We start from the raw sequence: 25,711 nt of genomic DNA on the forward strand, positions 1-25,711 counted from the left end.
CCCCGACCCTCCAGGAAAGAGGAAAGCCACTGCAAGGCTAGCCCCTGAATTCCTGCATTGGCAAGGCGGCGGGTCAGCAGCCGGTGGTCGACCATATCGAATGCAGCCGAAAGGTCTAACAACAGCAATACCGCCGCACTGCCTCGGTCCAGATGTCGCCGGAGATCATCCAAGAGGACGACCAACACTGTCTCTGCTCCATGGCCCAGGCGGAAGCCAGACTGGAATGGATCTAAAGTGGAAGCGTCATCCAGGAAACTCTGTAGCTGCAATGCCACAGCCCTCTCTATTTCTTTGCCCAGAAAGGGCAAGTTTGAGACCGGCCGGTAATGAGCCAATTCGGCTGGGTCTGATGTAGCTTTTTTCAGGAGGGGGCGAACCACTGCCTCTTTCAGAGGGGTTGGAAAAAAACCCTCCGAAAGAAATCTATTTATGATGTCCCGTATAGGACATCTCAGCTCCTCCTGGCAAGCTTTAATTAGCCAGGAGGGGCACGGGTCCAGATCGCAAGTTGTTGGGCGTGCAGTAGAGAGGATTCTGCCAACTTCCTCTAGGTCTAGCGGGTCGAAACAGTCCAGAGTCAAACCAGAAGATAGGCACGGAGCCTCGAGTTCACATACTGTATCTAATATGGCAGGGCAGTTGCGACGGAGCGACTGGACTTTGTCTGCAAAAAATTTCGCAAATGCCTCACAGCCTATCTCTAATTCCTTAACATTTGGTTTGCCTTGTGACAATGTAGTAAGGTTCCGAATTGTCCTAAACAATTGTGCCAGGCGCAAATTTGCAGACGCAATCTTAGCCGCTAAGTACGTTTTCTTTGTGGCCTTGACTGCCATCTCATAGGACCTCATAAACTCCCTATAAGATGCTCTAGTTGCTTCGTCACAAGTACGCCGCCATTGCCTCTCTAGCCGTCTGAGGCCCTGTTTCAGCTGGCATAATTCCGGGGTATACCACGGTGCCAGCCTAGTCCGAGGTCGCAGAGGGCATCGAGGTGCGATCTCATCAATAGCCCTGGAGAGCCGGCTATGCCAGGTCTCAACCAGGTCATTGAGGGAATCACCAGAGGGCCAGAGATCCCGCAGAACCATTTGGAACCGTTCCGGATCCATCTGGTTCTGAGGGGCGAGCCATAATGCTCTTGTCGCCTAGACAGATTTAGCGTGGAGCGTCCACATGATCCCTAAGGGCAAGGTGGTCCGACCATGGCACCGCTTCTGCGATTATAACATCCACCATAACCCCGGCCGCAAAGATCAGGTCTAACATGTGCCCGGCCTGGTGCGTGGGAGATGTAACAAATTGAGAGAGCCCTAGCATCACCATGGATGACACTAGGTCCATCGCCGAACTGGAGGCCGGGTCATCAGCATGGACGTTGAAGTCACCCAGGATCACCAGCCTTGGGTGCTCCAACGCCCAGCCTACCACAGCCTCGAGCAGGGACGGTAAGGCACCGGCTGGTGCGCTAGGCGAACGGTACACCAGCCAAATTGCCAACTCCTCTCCAACTTCCCATGCCAGACCGGCACATTCAATGCCTTCGATCTTTGGGGCTGGGAGCGCCCTAGAGGAGTAAGCCTCTTGTATGAACAACGTCACTCCTCCCCCCCGCCCGCTAATCCGCAATTGGTGAAAGACTGAGTAACCCGGGGGAGCTGTTTGTGAGAGGGCCACTGTATCTCCCTCTCGAACCCAGGTCTCAGTCATGCAAGCCAGGTCCATGTCCTGCTCGAGTAAAAACTCTCGAAGGACAGAGGTCTTATTATTAATGGACCTGGCATTGCATAACACCAATGACAGAGGCGGGTCATCCAAACTGGCCCTACTACCTGTCACCGTCGGGATGGGACGCAGACTGGAAGGTGGTCGAGCACTGACTTGTCTCGGCCCCCTTCCCCTATATCATTGCCTGTTCCCACCGCCATACCTCCCCCTCCCCAGGAGCACTGGAATCCCTGGGCCAATCATCCCCACTGGTGGAACCGTTGTCATAGCCACCGCCTCCAATGCCGACTAGCACCACCCCCAAATAACTCCCCCAATCCACTCCACCCGCTAGCTCCCAATTTCAAATCAACCCAATCAAGCCCAACCCAAATCTCCCTTTGTACATTAATTGGTAAAACACATAGGTTAAATCAAATGGCAATAATTGACTATGAATCCCTCCCTAATAAACCCCCCTCCAATTAATTTGCCAAAAAAATTATATCATTCAGACCCAAACAGTACCATAAAACAATCACAATGAGTTAATTGACCAAATCCAATAAAACTAGTAGTACATGAGCAAATGGAGGGGTAAGCTGTTTTTCGAGGTGCAAACCAGAAGTTTTCCACTAAAGACATCTTCTGGACTATGTCACTTGCATAGGCTGACAGTTCATGAGTCTATTTGTGCTGGCTGTTCCTAGCTAGGAAAGGGCAGGAACTGGCTCACAAACTAAAGTTTGTGACAAAATTTGTGGCAGGCCAACTGGCACAAATTTTCCACAAATTTTCAAGTAGTTTATGGAGACTCCTAATGGTTAGTGAATGGATACATTTCCAGACAGTCTGTCTCCAGTCAAATAAAATGTTTTCCAAACTTCAAAGCAACCGGGGGTGGGGGAGAATTCTTCAGCCTTGGAAACACTGTGATCAGTTTCAAACTAGTCATGTTCATTTCAAGAGGGTTCTCCCCCCCCTCCGCCACAACCGCCAGCATTCCTATTTGTTCACTTCCCATTTTCTTGTACAATGCTTGCAAAATCCCATCTCCCCTGTACCCCACCCAAACTTGTGACTTTGTGCTTTGAGATCAGTCCTTTTAAGCTTGCAATTCCAGTAGCATTGGGTTCTGCTGGGCACTCTGTAATTTCACTGGTGCAAGGCTCTGCCAGTTACTGACTCATAGTAAAAGAGTAAAAGTTTTACTGAGTTCAGATACAGAATGTGTACCTTGTGCTGTGAACAGCCAAAGTCAGGAATAACGAAAGCAGGAACAAAGCATACAGTTATAGTCAAAAAATCCATGCAAAAAGTCTCCTACCAACCTAGGGCTAGTTTCCACAGATGGCGCAGCACAGAGTTATCTGGAGGACCAAGATCAGTGGCCAAGCCCTTCTTATATGTTACCAAGCAACACGATAAGTACTACTTCAGTCTCAATTACAATTGATTACACACACAGTTTCCTCCCTAGTCCATCTGCACATTTTTAGTGGTTACATAGTTATGTCTGCTACCACACTAGAATGTTGTTAGCCGCCCTGAGCCGCCTAGGCGGGGAGGGCGGGATACAAATAAATCTACTACTAGAAGTCAAAGTAAGACAACTCAAAGTTCCAAAGCATAATCAGCATGTACCATGAATTAGAATGCCTATTGAATATAATGTTGCAGAATACATATAGAAGGACATGTTACCAGAAACAGTGTGTCAGATCCATCCTGACAACTGGCACTACTGGGTACTCTGTGCTTTGTACTGGTTCTGCTGGGCTTGCAAAAATGCCCTTTGCTTGATCTGTGATTAAACTGGCATTGCCACATACACAGTGGGTTCTACTGGACACTAGAACTTTGCATTGGTGGAGGAGAGGTACTACCCAGATTGTGAAATATTGAGAGCTATGCCAGTTGGAATTGTGTTAACGGGACCTGGATGAATGATACATTATTTTTGTAACAATTTGATTCCTGAAGAAGAGCTTGAACCTAAAATGTCAGAGAATTTCAGAAGCACCACTTTGGAGCCACAAATTCATAATCTTCTCTTGTTGAAACAGACCCTCTCTGCATAGCAATTTGCTGGGACTTTCACTTTGTGAATTTGTTCCTTTATAACTGGAAGTGTTCTGTTTTGTGTATGTGATGCTGCTACTATGTTAAAATTTGACATTAAGCAATTATACTCAGAATTATTTGTATATTCATAGTACTTTATTAATACATATATGAATATCTAAGAGTTCTTAGAACATAGTGGTGATTCTTTGAGATATATCCTATTCTGTGTTTTCCTACTGTTGTGCTTGCCTACTGGATTCAGCCAGGCAGTAATTCATTGCACTGGTTCTGTTGGGCTTGCAAAATCACCCTCTTCAGTTTCTGCTGCAGAGATTCTCTGGTTTGACCTTAGTCTTGTTGAGTTTGCACTGCCACAGTGACACTGGTTCTGATGGGCTTGCAGAAAAGTCCCCCACCTTCCATTTCTACTGCAGAGATTCTCTGGGACTTTGATTCTGTTCTGTTGGGCTTCTATTGCCCTTGCTATTTTGCGGTTCCCCCCCTCCATTGTAAACAATGGAGGATGGCACCTTTTTGGCATACCATAACTTGAACCCCATATATCCAAACTTGGAGGGCAGATAGAAAAGACCCAGCCAGAGATCCCCATTGTGAATCTGGTGTCTCTAGCATGGCGAGGGGGGGGGGTTGTGTCATGAACCTCACAAACCAAACTGGTTTGTTTAGCTCTTAGAAGTTTGCGATGGTTCATGGCTCACAAACTGAGCACATCACCAACCAAAACAAACCACATTTTCCTGCTTCATTCCTATCCCTATCCCTAACACCCAGATGGCTTATGGATGCCAGACACTCTGAAACCATGTACCTGGCTTGGCTAAAATAATCCTTTAAGGCTTTCACAGATGATTTAATCTGAAATTGGAATGTACAGAAATATGGAGAATTCTCTTGAGAGTGTTTAAGATCTTGCAAAATCAAAGCTAGATATTCCAATCTGAAATATGAACAAGAAAAAAAAATTAAGTTCACATTTTTAAATTATAGACTTTGTTTTACGTGTCTCATTTCTCTTGTGAAATCTTATAGAACAATACCTAAATTGGAGATCAAATCTGAACCAAATCAGGTTTAAAGGATCATCTGTATTTGTGTTAGAAACAGAGGAATTCACACTTTAAATCATCAAAGAAGTCTTTAGAATTTCTTCAGCAAATGTCTGAAAATCACCAAGGCAATTGCAGAGAGTAAAATGCCTCATTTTTACTTCCAAAAATAGTTTTTGAAAGAAAGAGTACAAATAGTGCTTACTGTATTTTTCTTAATAGTTTGAGTGGGGATCAAGTGAGGAAGTCTTCGGACTTCACAGAATCTATTTATGCAGGCGTAGTCTTAGCAGTAATGCCGTTCCACCTTCCCCATCCCCAACTCCTGTCTGTGCTGCTAAGTGCCTCTTCTTTTCCTTTGGCTCCTGGTTTTATCACCACAGAAACTGTTGTGGCATTTTCAAGTGCTCAGTTGTTATAGTTACTTGACTAATTGCAAGAAATGCTCAATGATGGAGAGAGTCAGAGCTCTCTTGCCCTTCATATTGCCTACGCTACTTTGACAGAAAAAAGTACCTGTCTTTATACCCCCATCCTCTAAAAAGAAGAATGTTTAAAAAGACATTGGTACAGGCTTATCATCTCACTCACAAAAATCAGTTAAAAGCTTTTAACCACCCTGCCAGTGTGGTATAGTGGTTAAAAGCAGCAGACTCTAAGATGGAGAACTGGGTTTGATTTCTTACTCTTCACCAGCACAAACCGAAGCCCTGTGCCCATTAGTTGCCCACAGCTGGAATCAGATTTCAGTACACAGTAGAAAATGTTGATGAAAAGATCTGTGTAATGTTTTGTTTTATCCCTAAACAAGGGATAAACTGAGAGCCAATTTGGTGTAGTGGTTAAGTGCGCGGACTCTTATCTGGGAGAACTGGGTTTGATTCCCCACTCCTTCACTTGCACCTGCTGGAATGGCCTAGGGTCAGCAATAGCTTTTGTAGGAGTTATCCTTGAAAGGGCAGCTGCTGTAAGAGCTCTCTTAGCCCCACCTACCTCACAGGGTGTCTGTTTGTGGCCGGGGGGGGGGGGGGGGAGTAAAGGAGATTGCGACCACTCTGAGATTCAGATTATAGGGTGGGATATAAATCCAATATTATCTAAACTGTAGAATATATAAATACATTATAGGGTTATAGACAGAAGAATGCAGAGCCAGTGGAGATACAGCATGCTCACTTTATCCTTACCCTCGCAATACTGGCTGTCAGACACATTATCTTGATTAAAGTGTATGGACAGGGTTAGGGTATCTCTTTGTAGAGAAAGAATGTCTACTGGGGTGGGGAACAGTGGCTCTCCAGATGTTTTTTGCCTACAACTTCCATCAGTCCCAGCCAGCATGGCCAATGGCTGGGGCTGATGGGAGTTGTAGGCAAAAAACATCTGAGAGCTACTGTTCCCCACCCCTGGTCTAAACAATTATAGTGTCACAGCATAACACAAATAATTTAATTTTGATCATCTCCTTGCTTTAAAGAACACCTGTCCCACTGAGCTACAGCCACAAGAGGGCCTAGTCCCATCAGGCTTTTTTGGCTTTTCACTTTTAGCTTTCACTTTTAATTCCTTTTACTTGCAGAAATACAGTGCAAAATGTGTACACAGAGTTCTGGCTAATTGCTGTAAGAAGCAGACCTCCTCCCCTTTTCCACTGTTGTACCCAACGAAAACCAAGGCACTAGGATAACTAATAAATACCAGGAACTTTGAAAAACAAAAATGTACAGTTCAGTTTTTATATTTCAAACCATTAGATAACTTTGGACACATTAAGCTGTCTGTCTTTTGGATCTGGTGTGTGTGGGGGTGCAATTTTGAAAGCTTTTAATTAAACCCACTATTGCAGTCCCTCTTGCCCCAAAGTCTGCAATGAAGGCACTTCCATTGCTCACATCGAGTCACTTTGAGCAAAAAGACTTTTAATAAATAAAATTTTACAGGTAGTAGCCATCAAGCAGTTACTAAAACAAGTGACCACACATAGTTATTTTTATGGGAAAGAGAAAAGTGCTTAGTGTTGAATCCCCTTGGCTGGGAGACAGAATATGCCTCCGGAGCAGTTTCTGGGCACAAGGGGTTTTGCAGTGAAGGGCAAAGATCAGCCTGTATCTTCTCCTTAACACTGAAGAACACAATCTGGAATCCCCTAAGTCTGGGGCAGAATTATTTATAAACAATCAATTCTTGAGAATGTCTCATATAAAATAACCCTCCTAAAGAAAGTATTCCCAGGGAGATGCAGTGTGGTCCATAAATGGCTGGAAGCCACAATCATGGCTTAATAGTTAATGGGACAATAATGTTTCTATTTGGCTTAAGTGTGGGGCATCTCTGGGATATGTTCCTGTGGATGGCAATCACACAATCTTTGTATGCTAGGCAAGGGCTATTTCATCTGACCCACACACCGTAGCTCTACATGGCTTCTATATCTACATTGATGCTTTGTAAACAAAAGGAAATAGCAATGAAAGTAAAAACTATTCTTTCAGCATTATTATTCTCCACATAGTGCCAAACTGTTAACAGTTGTTAGAAAATCTCCTACTTGAACATATGTGGATCAGAATTTGATAGGTGACATGTTTGACAGCCATGCCATGAAACAATTCCTGTTTACAATTCCTGTTTACAGGTACAAAAATTAAAGGGACACTATTATAGGCCTCAGAAATTTCTATAAGGCCAACAAAAGCACTGAGGAACAGGTTTTATTAAAAGCAAATATTATTATTGTTGGTGTTATTTATTTTCAAACTAGAGAAGCAGATTAAGAAAGGGATTCATTAGGAAGAAATGTGGCAATATAAATTCAAATTTTAGTTATTCCATTGTTTCCACATGGAGTCACCATAATAGAATTTGTACCAGTGGCACTAATAACAGCAGAGTGCCTCTTAACATGTTCAGAGTAGGGTCTCCCAACTAAGTTTGCTTCTCCATTTTTCAAGTACCCTGGATCAGAGATGTTTTCCATGTGAAAAATCATTTACAGAATCAAGAACTCAACAACTGCTCCTTATTGCCTACAGCTTTTTTCTAAAAGCCCCAATAATCTCACTTTAGCTACTCAAAAACATTGCTGCTCCCCAAATATGTGTTTATATGTGTATAGATTTAATCTGAATCACAGTTTACCAGTTTAGCACCATAACATTGATCAAATGCCATCATTTGATTCTGAAAAATATAATAAATGTTGATCACATGCAAAGTATACCTCATGACTAAGTATGTGATCAGGAAGAACATGAATTGTGGCACCATTATTCAAACTGAGTTTCATGTTCTTTGTGCCTATTGCTTTGGCTTCCTTGTGGATTGATAACTGCATTCATCTAACTTAACGGACTCTCCAAAGGAAGAGTCAGATTAAATGAAGACTTCTTTGGCTAGAGGAAGGCTTCAAACTTTGATGAGCAGAGTGACTGGATCTACCCCCAGTATATCTGGTAACTACTGGGACGGTCAATTCATGGTCTCGTGAACATGTTATCTGATTTCAGTAAGGGTTTGATAACGTTGCACATACTGTCCTTGTTGACAAGTTGGTAAAATGTGGTTTTGATCCTGTTACCATTAGGTGGATCTGTAACTGGTTGACAGATCGCACCCAAAGAGTGCTTGTGAATGGTTCCTCATCCTCTTGGAGAGGAGTGACAAGTGGAGTGCCTCAAGGATCTGTTCTGGGACCTGCTTTGTTCAACATCTTTATAAATGATTTGGATGATGGAATAGAGGGAATGCTTGTTAAATTTGCCAATAATACTAAATTGGGAGGGGTCACAAATGCAGTAGAAGACAGAAACAGGACACAGGATGACCTTGACAGGCTGGAAAACGGGACTAAAACCAATCAAATGAATTTTAACAGGGATAAATGTAAAGTTCTGCATTTAGGTAAGAAAAATCCAATGCATGGTTATACGATGGGGGAGACTTGTCTTAGCAGTAGTATGTGCAAAAAGGATCTAGGGGTCTTAGTGAATAATACACTGAACATGAGTCAACAGTGTGATGTGGTGGCTAAAAAGGCAAATGCAATTTTGGGCTGTATCAACAGAAGTATAGTGTCCAGATCACGTGAAGTGATGGTATTACTTTACTCTGCTCTGGTAAGACCTCACCTGGAGTATTGTGTTCAGTTTTGGGCACCACATTTTAAGAAGGATATAGACAAGCTGGAATGGGCCTAGAGGAGGGCAATGAAGATGGTGAGGGGTCTGGAGACAGAGTCCTATGAAGAAAGGTTGGTGGAGCTGGGGATGTTTAGACTGGAAAGGAGACGGCTGAGAGGTGATATGATCACCATCTGTCATATAGAGGATGGTGTGGAATTGTTTTCTGTGGCCCCAGAAGGTAGGACCAGAACCAATGTTTAGCCTGGAAAGGAGAGCCTAGGACCAGAACCAATGGGTTGAAATTAAATCAAAAGAGTTTCCAGCTCAACATTAGGAAGAACTTTCTGACCATTAGAGTGGTTCCTCAGTGGAACAGGCTTCTTTGGTAGGTGGTGGGCTCTCCTTCCTTGGAGGTTTTTAAACAGAGGCTAGATGGCCATCTGACAGCAATGAAGATCCTGTGAATTTAGGGGGAGGTATTTGTGAGTTTCCTGTATTGTTTAGGGGGTTGGACTAGATGACCCTGGAGGTCCCTTCCAACTCTATGATTCTATGAGATATTCCAAAGACTATTTTGAATAAAGACATGTTCCAAGCTTCAGTTTTTTTGTATTTCTATTTCCATTTTGTTAACTGTCTAGCTATAGGAGAAAAAAAATCTTTAATTGGCTGCCCATCACAAATAGCACCTACTTCCTACATGTTTAGGTAGAAGACTCTGGCCAATAAGACTTTTTGATGGCCTAGTCATTGCAAAAACATCAATGTAACGAAGAGATACTGAAGGATAAGAGTTTGACAACATAAAAAAGGAGGAGAGTGGCAACCTAATTATATTGTGGTACCTTTGTCTTCAGGCAGGAGATTCTGATAGGCCAGACTGCCTGCTACATGTACCACATAATTGCCATTGCAGTCATACTGCAGTTTCGAGTTCTCCATGGAGATTCAAACCTGGATCACCACAAGGGAGAGCCAGATTCAGAACAGGGGGAAGGTCTTCAGCATCCTCTCACCACGTTGTTTTCCTTAGCAAAACAGCCTTGGGGATATTATTTGCCCGATGTTGGAGCTGCACATGCAAGTATTCAGTACACATGCACCCCCCTAATGGGGCAAATAACCTTTCTGGACCATTTTAGGTTCAGAAAATGACTCAGTGGGGCTGAAGCCTCTACAACCCCTGCTCCGTGGTCCTAATCCAAACTGAGAGATAATTTTCCTGATTAAAAAACAGGCTGAAATAATTTGAATAAAATACATCCTATCTAATTTTATTTTACAGTCCATTGAAAAATCTTTGTCTAAATCTTGTCAAGTTAGTTTAGTTGATTGGCATAACAATAGTTTCAATTAGTGATGTCTGACAAGTACTAGTTTCTGATGCTAAGTGCAACAACAAAACACTAGTTTTTAATTATAAGTGCAACAACAAAAGACAGACAATTTTGACAAAAAGGAATATTTTATGTTTGGGTCATCAGAAAATCTTAACAGTGCATGTCATATGTTTATGATCCCTTCATTACTATTAAAAAGCTGATTGTCAAGTAAGATAAAAACATACAGCACTGGGGGGGGGGAGTTTCTTGGGGTTGGAAAAGAGATAAGTCCACTTAATTGAGGGAACTGTAAACTGGGCATGATCTGAAGGTACTCTGTGCAGTGACTTTGTCAAAACTAAGCAGTTCTGGTCAGCATCTGGATGAGGCACTTCTCGGGAATTCCATGTATGTTAAGTGGTATGGAAGAAAAGTGAGATAAAAGGCACAAATTGTGGATGAAAGCAGTGGGGCCATGAGTGGAACAGAAGAAAGAGATCTGAAGGAAGAATTTACTCACATGCCAGATAGCGAAGAAGATGAGGGCAGCACATAGCACTAAGGAAAGCATATAGCAGAAGGCAGCAAAAGTAAAGGCCATGATGAGTGAAGAGCCTTGCCAAACTGGCCTGCATGCACCCAAACTCAGGAAACCAGCCGCCTGAGCAGGAATCCGAGGCGGAAAGAGTTTCTCCCTCTCAGATTACCGGTAGAGCCAAACACCAGCCCCCTTCAGGAAACTTCTCCATAGGTATAAAAGGCATCTCTCGAGCTTGATAAACAGCACACAAGCATTCAGGAGGATCACCCGCACTTCTGCTGGAGCTGCCACCCGGGGGTACAGATCGAATTCCTCCCGAACTGCCGGTCAAAGTAGGCGAAGAGGAAAAGTCATCTTAGAGAGAGAAGAGCATCACAAGGGAAGCTCGCTGCGCGCTCAACCGTCAAATTATCCCAAACCCAAGCTCGCTACCCGGGAAAGAGCCATCTGCCTCTCACAGGAGCCTATACGGGTCGGGAACAGGGAGAGCCTCGCTAGTTCTCTCCCGGAACGGGCTCTTCTCTGTAGAAGCGGATGACAACCCCCAGGGAGAGGAGCTTATCGGCTTCCTCCACTTCTCAGCAAGACTTTCTTTGTTCCGTGATCTGGTTCTGAGCGCTGCCTTCTCCAAGATCACCTGCTCGATAGCTATGTAGAGGAAGGGCGACGTCCTTCATTCAGCCGGCGGCAGGGGCGGCTGTTGCTTCGGAAGAAAAAAAGGGAAAGCTGTTTACCTGCTGCTGTATGATCTTGTTGTTTCTCTCACTTTCCTTTCTGCAGCTCCTGATTGACACCCTCAGCAGCACCAAGTCACTGGAATCTTCTCACTTTCCCGCTCCCGCGGCTTCTTCGCCCCCTCTCCAGCTTACGCGGATTCTCCAGAGTTTTAACAGAAGCCAGGAAGAAACCACGTGGCTCCTACACGTTGACTGATGGCGGTCCTCATCTCTTCTCCTCCCCCTGCCACCTGCTCCACCTTGATAAACTGATCTCCTGGGGTCTTGTAACTTCAGCGTCGTTCCAAGCTAACTGTTAAGGGGGCAAATCGGAAATCATGTCTAGTCAAAATCCTACTCAGGTCTATTCAGTGGGGCTTACTCCCAGGAAACTGTTCCTAGCTGTGCACTATGGTCTTCATACATGAAGTCTGATTTACATGTCATCTTGGTAAAGGAATGAGCAAAATGTATTCTCCCTAGAAGGGAAATATTTTAACCATGCTATCGAATTAATTTATCTGAACATCTTCCTGCTACTTAAAGGGGAAATTCAGGGACAGAAAACCACAAAGAAGGCCACATTTCAGGGTATAATGAAAGCATATAAGTTTTATTTCATGGCCTTTTTCAGTAGTTTTGAAGGAGAATCAAAACACCCTATCACCAAACTATAGAAACTAGTTTTCCTGGAGAAAATGGCAGCTTTGGACTCTATGACACTACATCCTTGCTGAAATCCCTCCCCTCCAAACCCCATCCTCCCTAGGCTCCACCCTCAAATATCCATGAATTTCCAAACTTGGGGTTGGCAGGCATACAGTATGAAGCTGAATAGCAAACCTAAATATTACAGCATTTCAGCTACATCATTTGATGCTCACAAGTGTGTCTCTTCAGGTTGTCAGTGTATGTGCAGGCGACAGACCACTGCTGACAGCAAAGGATCTAATTGACATTAGATGATCTGGCTGACAGGGGCATCTGGAAGACAGCTAGATTGCATCAGCCAGAGTGATGTGACCATGACTCAGCACTAAACCTGATTGGTCTCTTACCTAGAGGACATGTATAAATGTACAGTAGTATAAATGTAGTAGTATAATGTACAGTAGTACTCTGCTACTTGTTGGAGGTTGGATGGTGAATTGTGTGCGGAGCATTTTGCTAGTCTGTATTATAGTTGTAAATAAATGTATATAGCTAGTCTAATCGCAGCTGTGTACAAGACTGGATTCCTTTGCGTCTTCAGGAACCTCTCTCACTAAACACGGAAGACTGACAAGCTGAATAGCAAACCTAAATATTACAGCATTTCAGCTACATCATTTGATGCTCACAATTGTGTCTCTTCAGGTTGTTTCCAGAACTACAGAAGCTTTGAAAGGACAACTGTATTCTACATGGTTCCATTAAATCTGATCATGTTACTGACCTTTTGTTTTTCCAAAATATTATTTTCTTAGCAGATCTACACAGCTCAAAAATCTGCCTACAAATTTATCTATATCTGAGGCCTCTTCTTAAGCCAATACCTTTTTAAAAACACACACAGATTACCCTCCATGCTGGGAAAAGTGCTGATATTCAAATAGCAGCACCAACATACACAAATCTTTCAGTCACAAGGGTTGCAGGAAAGTGTCCTGTCCTTTTAATAGAGCCTTAATGTATGGAAATAGGCAGCTGATGCATTTCATGGCAAGAAGGTAAATAACATTACCTGGTAAATAACATCTTATTAAGCTTCTATTAAAGGGATGGGGCAAGTTTTCTCCAGCAATCCTATCAGCCACTTCTGTACAGACTGAGAAACTGATGCATGTGATAGTTGTCCCCTGTATATATAAAATGACAAAGACACAGCCAGCACCATCCCAAAGTTACAAAATACATACAGTTTCTGATCATTGCATTAGAAATAAAGTAACCTCAGACGGAAGGGGGCAGTTTCCAAGTTACCATAGATTGAATTATTCAATCATTCATAAATATTTTCAAATAGTTTAATGTTGAAGAATATCTTGATTATATGTCTTAATATTTTAGCTCTCTCTCTCTCATTACTATGGCTATGCCTTCCTTCCCCTTGAGTAGTCTGTGTGCCACCCCCCCCCCCCCCCTGTACTTTCATCATCAGTCTCTGGCAACCAAACTGCAGGTATTTAAAAGTTGTGACTTAAAAACAAGAGAACAGAATTTTTAATAAGACCTCACCTGTTATGCAAACTTAATTGATGTATGATTCAACCACATATGTATTGCAAAGGTTGTTTTGACTGTAATTTAAATTTGATCGTGATGTCTGGGTCTGCTATAGAAACAAAAGGGAGAAAACTAATAGAGAGAATATTTTTTAAAAAAAATATCAGTCTGTCATTCTTCAACCTTTTAAAACTTTTCTCTCATCCTTCAGGCTGCCTTATCCTATGTAACTACTTATTCCATTAACCCCTTTTGCTTCCTTCTCACCTATATCAAACCCTGTTCTGGTCTTTTCAAAAAGGATGTGGTATGAAAATGGTAAATAAAATGGTGGGGGATAATCTCCACACACACACACAAAAGCTGAATCAGTTGTAAGGGGTGCTGACAACTGGACGATGTGGCAGACATTTTTATAGTGATGACGGGTGTGCAGGCTTGTGAACAGTCCACATCATAATCTATTGTCAAAAGATGTTGTTATACCAATAGTTAAATGAATTTTCAAGGCTTAGGCACACATATGGAAAACAAGTTTTAGCAGTAGTGGTTATAAGCCAAAATAGCAGAGGTAGAAACTATGAGTGTAAAGAGTATAATTAGACATCTTTATTCTAAATTATAGGAATCTATTTTCTATTCCCACCATTCGTGATTTAATACATCTTTGTCACAATCACCATATTCCTGAGCCATCTCTCCTCAGAAGAGACGAGTGTCATTATTAGTCATATCTATGCCTAAAGCAAGCTCTCAGTTTTATGCCCCATATACTGTAGAACTGAAACAATGACAAGAATGGTTGCTAACTTTGAAGGGGACTGAAATGCATTGTTCAGATAAACTGTTCCTGCTCAAAGTTACTACTGTAATAAAAAAGCTTTATTGAGCTGTATTTTTAAAGACTTTTAGCATCTAGGCTATTCAGAACTTTCTGATCAAAATCTGAACCAAAGTCCCTCTATTCTTTAGTAAAACTTTTATACAAAGAAATTGACTGTTAAATATAACAGATTAATCACCAGAAACCTTTAGGAAGTATTGTTATTGCAGTGCTTCATCATCCACTTTTCACAGTGGTATGTGACAAAGATATCACACAGAGAAAATTACACAACAGGTAATCTGGCATGCTCATTATCACTCATTCCCATTGAAGAAGATCATCACCTTAGGCATTTGTCCAGTGTTTCCATTTATTCAGTTTTTGCACCAAGGGAGGAAGAGAGTGCCTTTTTTTCTTGCTTTTCCAAAAGCTTTGCTTATAACTTCTGAGACTAGGTGATGCAGACTGGAGAAGGATACAGGAAAATACCTGCCCCACTTCCTGGCAATATGCTACATATCTGCTGTAAGAGACACAAATGTGCTGTTTTTTCTGAAAGGCAGAGAGTAATAATCTGTTGCAGAGCAAACAGTAGAGGATTGGAGATCAAGGTAAATACATCCCATTACCATCATTGTCAGGCAGTTCCAACCCAGATGTGACACAAGGAATTTATGATGTGGAAGGATCTGTGATTTCTCTGTTTGAAATGTCAGTGAAGAGATCTTTCAGTGTCTTTAATCTCATGTGAAAGCCGCTACACCATTCTCCAGTACAAACCCCATGCCTGTTGCTAGCCCAATGGGTGAGAAAGGTACACTCCTGTTTATGCATTTTTAAAACCTGTCAATTGAGGGTGTCTTATTTTAAAACCAAATCAGAATATGGGGATGTGAGGAGGAATGCATATATGTTCCTCCAGGGCTTGAAGCATTTTTATCCCAGCATAGCTTTAGACCCGGTCGAATTGGCCAACTATCAACCAGTCTCAAACTTGCCCTTTTTGGGCAAAGTTATTGATAGGGCAGTGGCAGCACAACTACAGGGGTTTTTGAATGACACTTCCACATTAGACCCATTTCAGTCCAGCTTTTGCCCAGGCCATGGGAAAGAGACAGTACTGGTTGCCCTCTTGGATGATCTCCTAAAGACATCTGGATCAAGGCGAATCGGCAGTGCTGTTGTTATTAGATCTGTCGGCTGCCTTTGATACAGTCGACCACCAGCTGCTGCCGCACCACCTTGCCAACACGGGGATCCAGGGGTCTGCCCTCCAATGGCTTACCTCTTTTCTCCAAGGTTGGGGACAGAGGATGGCAGTGGGGGAGAAATCATCTCGGAGACACCCACTAGTGTGTGGAGTGCCTCAGGGGGCGGTTCTCTCCCTGACATTATTTAACATCTATATGTGCCCCCTCACCCAGATTGTCCGGAGTTATGGGCTGGGATGTCACCAATATGCAGATGATACCCAGCTCTATCTCCTCATGGGCGGCCAGGCTGACTGCGTCCCAGAAAATCTGGACCGGGTATTACAAGCCGTTGTGAAATGGCTCAGACAAAGTTGACTGAAATTGAATCCAGCATGGACAGAGGTTCTGTGCCTAAGCCGGGGCAGTCTGGGAAGAGAGATCCCTTTACCGACCTTCAATGGGGCGCCTTTAGCGCCAGCTTCAAGGGTCAAGAGTTTAGGGGTACTCCTGGAGCCTTCACTATCTATGGAGGCCCAGGTGGCAGCCACTGCCAGGTCTGCATTTTATCACCTTAGGCAGTTGGCTCCATACCTGGAGCGCAGCGACTTGGCCACAGTAATCCACGCAACGCTCACCTCTAGAATAGACTACTGTAACACCCTCTACATGGGGCTGCCCTTGACTTGGACCCAGAAGCTGCAACTGGTGCAGAATGCTGCAGCCAGGTTGGTATTGGAGCTGCCTTTATGGGTGCACATCCAACCTGCACTGGAGACGCTGAACTGATTGCCTGTGGTGTTCCGAACCTGGTTCAAAGTGCTGGTCATGACCTTTAAAGCCCTATATTGCCTGGGACCTGTCTATCTCTGGGACCGCTTTTCCCCACACGAGCCCCAGAGAGCACTACAATCAAGTTCGTTAAATCTGTTAAAGATCCCCGGGCTAAAGGATGCCTGTCTGACTACTACGAGGGCAACAGCCTTCTCCATGACTGCACCTGCCCTCTGGAATGCCCTTCCTGAAGAGATCAGGGCCCTATGGGATTTGCCACAATTCCGCAGGGCCTATAAGACATACCTGTTCAGGCAGGCTTTTAATAACTAACTGGAGGTGCTCTTAACATCTATGGGGATGCGTAGTAGTTCCACAGCATTAACATAAATTATTTGAACTAGACAGAATGCCATCTGAAATCGTATTTAAAATTGTTTTTAATTTTAATATTTTAATAATGTTTTATTGTAATAATTTAAATCCGTTATCGAATTGTTAACTGTTGTTAGCTGCCCTGAGCCCAATAAGGGAGGGTGGGATATAAATATAATATAATAAAATAAATAAATAAATAATATTGAAAAACAGCCTACTTTGCAGAAAACTGCTAAGCTCACCTATGTCCAACAAGTTAAAGTGTGGGAGCACATGTTTTTGCTTCCCTTTCCTGCATTCTGCAGTTGGTTTAAAATCTTATCCTATTCCCATCTGAAAATATACTGTTACTGTCAAATTTGGCTGTGCCCATTCTCTAAGTGAGAAATTTAGTTTACTGTAAAACAAGAACCTTTTCACATTTGCCTAAACGTCAGCAGGGAAGATCGCTATGCTAATTTCATCCCAGTTGATTGGGGCATGAAATGTTACAGGTGGAACTGTTATATTCAAGTCTAGTAGCACCTTGGAGACCAAAAATATTTGTGGAGTCAAAGCTCCCTTCATCAGATGAAAAGAAACTATGTTTCCATTGTAATCTATGGAAACAGAAACTGAATATATCACATTAAACCTTGGTTTAATTAAACTAATTGTGGTATGTATGATCATGCAGACTCAAGCAATTGAACTAGTTGGTTAGGGCACATCAAAGCAGAATCTAAAACCAGGATCTGGTTTATTAAGTTAGGATACCTGGATGAAGTCAGAGGCCCACCCACTAGGTAGACCTAGGCATTTGCCTAGGACTCAGGGGGTGGCAGGTACCAGGAACAACAAAAGTGGCTTGCTGGTGGCAAGCAGCAGCCCGGGGTGGGGGGGGGAGGCTCGCCAGTCACTTAGAGGACACCCCAGTTGGCTTGCAGGAGGGAGGGATACATCCAGATTGGCTACTAATCAAACATGGAATGGTTGGTGGGGTGGTCTGACTGGCATAGGGCACCAAAAACCCTTGGCCCATCCCTGGATCAAGGCAACTATGGTTTTGCATGACATGAATGCAGACACCCTGGCTAATTGTAGCTTCTAATTGTGCCATTGTCAACCTAATGCAGATAAGATATTGCAGAAGAAAGAGTGAAGGCCATGAAGCCAGCAAACCACGTTTTGGATTATCATCTGCAAACTGAATCTTGGTTTCACAAACTAACCATAGTTATAATCAGGCCTCATTCTGGGCAGGAGCTCACAGGAGCGGAGTTCCAGAACCTCTTACTGCCCCCCCCCTTCATTTGCTTCTGGGCTCCATTGTTCAAACCCCCCTAATATCCCCCCCCCAAAAAAAATAGGTAAATAACCAAAACATAAAGCAGACTGATGGAAACCTTCATCATGCCGCTGTGGCCACATAGGAGAAAGTGATTTTAAAAGTATGATGGGAGTAAGCAGGGCTTTTTTGTAGCAGGAACTCCTTTGCATATAGGCTACACCCCCTGATGTAGCCAATTCTTCAAGACTTTACAGGGCTCTTCTTACAGGGTCTACTGTGAGCTCTTGGTGGATTGGCTACATCAGGGGAGTGTAGCCTAATATGCAAAGGAGTTCCTGCTACAAAAAAAGCCCTGGGAGTAAGGTTTTATTAAGACAATTATAATTCAAGAAGCATTTTAAGGTAGATGCGGAGTTGACATAATTTAGTACACATGCCAGTGATGTCAGGGGTGTCAAGCATGCATATTTCTGTAACATAATGGTTCCTTCGACAAGGATCTTCATCCTTTGCTGCTCCCCCTTCCTTTAAATCCTTTGGGGAAGTAATAAATCCATCTGGCCCAAGGATGTTTATGCTACATCCTGGCTGTTACCACTTTCATGCCGCCTCTCCCCCAGATTCACACAGACAGTCTTATCTGAGCTGAAAGAAGTGTGAGAAAGGGAGATGTTTTTAATAGCCTAAATTCCTTAGTAATAAAAGAGATAGTATGTAGTAACCTTTGAACCCGTGACTCAAGCTGCATCTGTATGATTCCCCTTGAAGTTATCCTATATAGCAACTGTGTAATACTGTGTATGTCATTACTTCCAAGGCATGTGTCCTTCGTAAAGCTTCTGAGTTTCTTAAATAAGGCAACTTTTGTTTCAACAACAAAAAACTATTATTATTATTATTATTATTATTATTATTATTATTATTATTATTATTATTATTATTAGGAAATATCTATGCTTGACAAGGGGTGTGTGGCATATGCAAATGAGTGGTGCTAATGAGCTCTGGCATCTCTTTTTCTATGAAATAAACCAGTTTTCTGTTATGCCTGAACCAAGCCAAATAATCCAAACAGATATAACATCTGTAATTAAGTTCAAATAAAAATCTTCTGAACTTGTCAAAAAAACAAATAATTTTTGCACATTTTTTGCACATTTGCCGCTGCAGTCTAGTGTCTCATACCAGCAACTCTTCTCCTTTGCCAGCCATATTTAGTGCCTGAATGTGGGTTATGTCTTGAGTTGTTCCCTAGCACAACTGAGAAACTGAAAAATAATTTAACATTATGTCCATTAATGCCTATATGTTGTGTGTGTTATGTGACATCAAGTTACTTCCCACTCTAAAATTAACAGCCTTGCTTGGTTTTTGTAAACTGAGGTCCGTGGCTTCCTTTATTGAGTCAACCCATCTCATGTTGGGTGTTCCTCTTTTCCTACTGACTTGAACTGCCTATGTTATATGATCTTTCATATTTATTTGGCACCTTTGCTCAGGTTCCTCACCATAGCTTTGTTAATGAAGAATCTTAAACTGTTTAGGCCAGGGGTGGTCAAACTTGTTTAATGTAAGAGTCACATAGAATAGATGTGAAATGTTTGAGAGACCAAGACATGAACAGCAGATGTTTGAGAGCCGCAAGACAGAAAGGAGGGAAGGAAGGAAAATGGGGAGAGGAGAGGGAGAGGTGGAAAGAAAGCAACTTTAATTTTAAATGCATTCTTCAAGTCACCAGCTGGCTTGACGTGGAGAAGTGGTTTAAAGAAACAAATGTCTTCTTCTAGTTGGCCAACAGGGCAGTGGGGGCTTCAAGAGCCATATAATATGTGTGAAAGAGCACGTGTGGCTCCTGAGCCACAATTTGGCCACCCCTGGTTTAGGCTTTTGTCATATGGAAGTTATATGTTGGATATTTTCATTCTATTGATCAACTAGTTCCTTACCATAGAGAAATTATTTCACTATGATGTAACAAAAGAAAACAGCAAGAGTCCACTTGCCCCTTAGAGACTAATGAAATTTGTGAGTTCATGAAAGTTCATACCCTGCCACAAATTTTGTTAGTCCTTAAGGTGCTTCTGGACTCTTGCTCTTTTCTACTGCTACAGACAGACTAACATGGCTACTTGTCTTGATCTATGATGTAACAAGGTCTAATTCTCTGAGAGATCAAATATGTGCAGTTTACCTCTCAAAATACAGTGATCTCAAGTAATCTAATTTTCTAGCAATGTTAGAAGGCTTAATTTTTGACTAGCATACATTTTTACTTTGTGGATACAGTGTTTATTCTAATCCAATGGTAAGACTAAAAATAATAAAGTAGCCTGGAATGACCTGCTTGAAGCAATATTATTAATGATGATTTCAGTACAACACATTAACTAAGTTCCATTAACTGGAGCAAGGCAAATGCAAATCAAGCTTCACAGTTTTGCCAGAATCTGCTGAATTCACTTACAGTTCTTTGGTCTGTGTCTTTGTACATCTGAAAGCCTTTTCTCTTGCAAATGTTGAAGATAAATTATTTATCAATAACAGTGCATTTTAAACAGAGACTGTTAAAAATATGGAACAATAAGTCTTTGAAGCAGCAGTCACTATCATTTGTACAGTATTGTTACATTTCCTCCAACACCTGAATATTTATCATCTATATTAATATGGATTTAAAAAAAAAAAAACAGCAGATGACTTGCAGATAATCTATGAAAAACATTCTGTTCTCAAGAAGATCCAGAATCTGAAAACACAGAACCTAGTTTAAAAGTCTACAGAATTGTAGTGTAAACTGATTAATGATGATTTCCTTTGTAGTGTTTCAGTTTCAGTCAGCTGCTGCACTTTTAACTGCTAAGAGTTACTGAATCAAAACATAATTCCTTTGCAACTCAAAAACTATGTCACAAAATTTAACATTGCATCAGTGAGGCAGAATGTTATGGCAGTGCTATGGGTAGATACTTCATTACAAGTGTTGTGGTATTGTTTTGAAGCATTAACTGATTTAAATTGTTAATAAAAGTGTTTCTGGTCCATTGCATTAGCAGCAGCATGGGGGAACCTATAAAAATCTTTTTTGCCTTGATATGGGATGAAATCAGTTTTTGAGTTATCTGCCATGGTATTAATTTTCTGAAAGCATGCATGTCACAATCATTCTGCAAACACTCCACTGGTTACAGATGACCTAGTGCTTTTTGTTACAAAACCTAAGTCTTCTTTACCAGCTGTCTTTGATTTATTATCTGTATTTTCTTCTATATCGGGTCTTCGAGTAAACCCATCCAAAACCATTCTTTATCCCATCACAATTTCAGATGCTCTCCAAGATTCCATCTACTCTAATTATCACTTCAAAAAAAATGGATAGATATTGGACATATTTGGGGATCAATATACCTTTAAAATTGGGAGATATTTTTAAAGTTAATCATCATTTATTGATTAAGGACATTCTTACTATGCAAAAGAATAAAAATTCTTCTCTCATTCCCTGGAATGAAAAAATTCAGATTATTAAATCTTTTATTTTTCCCAAATTTCTGTTTTTATTTCGAGCCATTCCTATTCTTATTCCCGAGGATTTATTTGTGGGTTGGCGTCGTTCGTTCTTAAGATATATTTGGAACAAGGGCTTATCTAGAATAGGGTATGCAACTCTTATTCGTTCTAAATCCTCAGGTGGTCTGGCTCTTCCGGATCTGCATAAATTTTATGAAGCTGCCATTTTAGGTGGCCTTATCAGATACCATGATGCTGATTTAAATTCAGGCTGGAAGGCCCTAGAAGATACCTATCTAAATAACAAATCGTTTCAATCTACATTATGGGAATTTCCGAAGAATAGACCTCCTAATATCTCCTCCAACCTTTTCCTTAAAGCTATTTTTCAGATTTGGGACAAACGCCGCCTCTCTTTAGCCCCTCCAATGTCTCCACTATCTCATTTTATGGATGTTTCTTGGTTTCAACCGGGGTTTTTTTACAAGTCTTTTCCAATTTGGAAAAAATATAATCTTTATAGGTTTGTGTACAAACTGATTACAGGCGTCCGCCAAGATGGGAGCCAACAAAATATTTAAAAAATTATAAAATTCTGGTATAAAGCCATCTCGGCCTGGAGATTTATTGGATTTCATAGACTTGATAGTCTCCTGTATTTCAAGTGCAGTAAAAGGTTTGTCCAAAAGGGATTTAACCTCAGGAGAGACAGGCTTAATAACTGAGTGAGTGTCTAAAAAAGATGAAATAAGGTCTGATGATGGATGCTGGGAGGAATATAGAGATGAATAGTACTTTTTAAAAACTCCTACAATATCCTTAGTGGAATGTTTCAAGGTACCGGATTTAGAACGAACGGAAGAAATAGCCATTGAGGATATTCTCTTTTTAACCTTCCATGATAGGAGTTTAACGGATTGAGGAGTTCGAAACCAATATTTTTGTTATATATAAGCCATTTGTTTTTTAATCTTGGAGACGTCAAAAGATTCTAATTTTTTTTCCTTTCTATAAGAAGTTTTGAATAAGTTTTTTTGCTACCAATTTTTTTAAATTTCTCTTCCAATTTGGTAATGTTGGCAACCAAATCAGATCTAATTTTGTCTTTTTCTTTTTTATATGAAGAGGCAATAGCCAAAAATCTGCCACGAATTACAGCTTTAAAAGAGTCCCAAACTATATGCTGAGGTACTCCACACTCAGTATTGAATTGAAAAAATTCTTTAATGTCTTTTTCAATGGAATCTGTAACCGATTTCATAGACAGAAGTTTACTATCCAATCTCCAATTAAAAGAAAAAGATCTGTCAGTAATTCCTGACATATAACCTTCCAACCATGCATGATCAGACCAAATCATTGGGCCAATGTCTACTTTAAAAAAAAGGTTAGAAATAGAATCCGAAACTAAAAGAAAATCTATTCTGGAATAAGTTTGATGACGAGAAGAAAAGAAGGTATAGTCTCTTTCTTTTGGATGCCTGCTTCTCCAAATGTCTGACAAGGACTGAGCTTGAGGACTCGGGAACAATAAGCAGCAGGATCCAAATACCTGTTGCCCTGCTCCAATCACGGGCCCCTTGCTGGTTTGAATGATCCAATGGTATGCTAGTGTGGGAACCTTAAAGTGTATATAAGTTGGCCCCGTTGGCCCAGTTGCTCAGTCTTAGACTGCAGCCCTATACTATGCTGTACAGAATAAAAGAGCTATAATCACTACCACCTCACCACTTCCTTGCGCTGAACCCACTATATTATAATAGCAGAGGTTATGACTTTCAGAATTAAGTACAGGCATCTCTCAGATAATATAATTCACTTGCCAAGAACTTATTTTCCCTCTTAGACGCATGGCTATCCAACATACTAAAAACAGTATGCAAATAGCAGCTCTCATGTTGTAACTGGCATAACAGACACCTTGCATCAACAGTGAACCCCCCAGCCATCTGCAAACACCAAGTGCATTTTCCTGCCCATGGTGTTGACAAATGTTGAACCTGCTCTAAAAGAATCACAACTATTCCTAAGTCTAAAAGTCAATGAGAAAGCTGCCTGCAGCTGCCCTAACCTACCCTCTCCCTCATATTAAAATGCAGGAAGCACCACTGAGGGAGTAGAAAAAGAAATCTTCTCTCCTCTCCCCCTTTTCCCATCATGACTTCATATTTGCATGAAGTCAAGATGTTCCAGAATTACTTGATACAGCAACCAATAAACATGAGTACCTAAAACCCAATCCTGACATTTTGCCAGCTGCATGCTATTTCTGGGACTTGAATTTACCCTGCCTTTTGTTAAGTCAGATGGCCTGGAAGTGATCCATGGCAGAAGGATTCAGGCAGGGCCACTAGAAAACTCTGTACCTGGACCAGGGGTAGGGAATGTTGGCTCTCCAGATGTTTTTTGCCTACAACTCCCATCAACCCCAGCCATTGGCCATGCTGGCTGGGGCTGATGGGAGTTGTAGGCAAAAAACATCTGGAGAACCAACGTTCCCTACCCCTGAGTCCTAGACAATCAGTTGCTCAGATGGAAGATTACACCAGAGTCAGAAGCTTTACAGCACCAGGCAGACTCCTGTTGGTATCTTTTGTAATTTGACTCTCACTTGAGTTTATAGTTGTAATACCACCTTCTGGCCATCAGCAATGGTGATGCTAAAGTATGGTAGAGAATAAGTCTGCATATCCCTCTCTGGAAAGGTACCACCATAGCTTGAAATGTGTGGGTATTGGTGCTAAGGTCCCTCTTTTGACCACCTTCACATGTTTTGGGGCACAGTAAACAGCTTGCCAGTCTGAATAAAGAGAAGAGGAATATTTGTGCATGTATGCTGGCCTGATATTACATATCATCCCAACCCCTATAATGTTTTGCACTGGTTTTCATTCCATCCAAGGAATAAGCCAGCATACTGGTTTACATCTAAATATTTTACTTATTTTGTAGCTATAAAACCATCCCATTTGACCATTAGGCTAACCTAAGGATCCTAACAGAATCAATTACTGTTGTGAGCATTTATTTTAGCATGCACAAGCATGCATGAGTAAGTAATTTAAAAGCTTCCATGTTTAATATCTTTGAATCATGTATAATAACAATTACAAATACATTTATTCAGAAAATTCAGCATGTTGTAGTTTTGATGCACATATGGCATTAGCAATCTTTGTTGTCAGATGAAAAGGTTAGCTTCCAAAAGCACGGCTGTGCATTTGCATATTCATCAACATTTAATTAAGTATTGTTCTAAATTGGTGCAAACAGCTTAAAGATGAAAACTGGCCAGTATTCACCTGTAGAGGGGGAAAAAAACAGACAAAAGCTGCCTTCCTCAAATCTGTATTTGTAGATTGAGGCAAAACTGTGATTAAAAATTAGAACACATTTGTTTCAGATCTAAGAGTCAAGTTGTTCTTTTTTTATTTTAGAATAGCACTCTTCAAACTTATTGTCACACTGCCATAATAAAATTAAGAGGTTTAGTCTTCCCTCTCCCCCATAAATAGATCCATTTGATGATCATGATCAGTGCTTGTTTTGCTTTTTGTTTTTTTAGAAAAAGCTCAGCAGGAGCTCATTTGCTGGGAGCATGTGGCTGCTGCATGGTGGGTTGGGCCAGCTGGAGCCCTGGCCAGCTCAGGCACAGCTCTACTCCTGTGGCCTCCTGCAGAAAAAAAAAGCCCTGATCATGATGATCACTAAATACTATTTTAAATGGTACCTTAGGTATGTTGGAAAGTCTTCAGCATACTAAAATTTAACTTGCATAATGCCTAAAATAATTCTTATTAAAGATAAATTTATTTTTTATTTCTTTGTGTTTCACCTTTTCCTCCAGGTATTGTCTGACCATAAAGAAATCTAACAAAGCAGGAGTCAAGTTGCACCTTTAAGACTAATAAAGAAATCTGAATGCCATCACCCAAAATTCCCAACTGTGGATCAATAAAATTTGTTCATATGTTCCCTAAAGATTCCTTCCCCAGCACAAGGTGGGTAAATCTGTGA

General features: G+C 41.5%; 1 protein-coding gene across 2 annotated transcripts in view; it reads right to left on the bottom strand.

The window, feature by feature from the left end:
- Positions 1-11,442, bottom strand: part of CNIH3 (cornichon family AMPA receptor auxiliary protein 3) — a 180,976-nt gene extending 169,534 nt beyond the window's left edge. For both annotated transcript variants that reach the window (XM_060245980.1, XM_060245989.1), the window contains exon 1: positions 10,808-11,442. In XM_060245980.1, the coding sequence (XP_060101963.1) occupies positions 10,808-10,888 (81 nt within the window). In that variant the 5' untranslated portion in view covers positions 10,889-11,442. The remainder of the gene's footprint in view (positions 1-10,807) is intronic.
- Positions 11,443-25,711: the final 14,269 nt, after the last annotated feature.

This window comes from Heteronotia binoei, chromosome 1, assembly GCF_032191835.1.
Source record: "Heteronotia binoei isolate CCM8104 ecotype False Entrance Well chromosome 1, APGP_CSIRO_Hbin_v1, whole genome shotgun sequence".
In the NCBI taxonomy this organism is placed as follows: domain Eukaryota; kingdom Metazoa; phylum Chordata; class Lepidosauria; order Squamata; family Gekkonidae; genus Heteronotia; species Heteronotia binoei.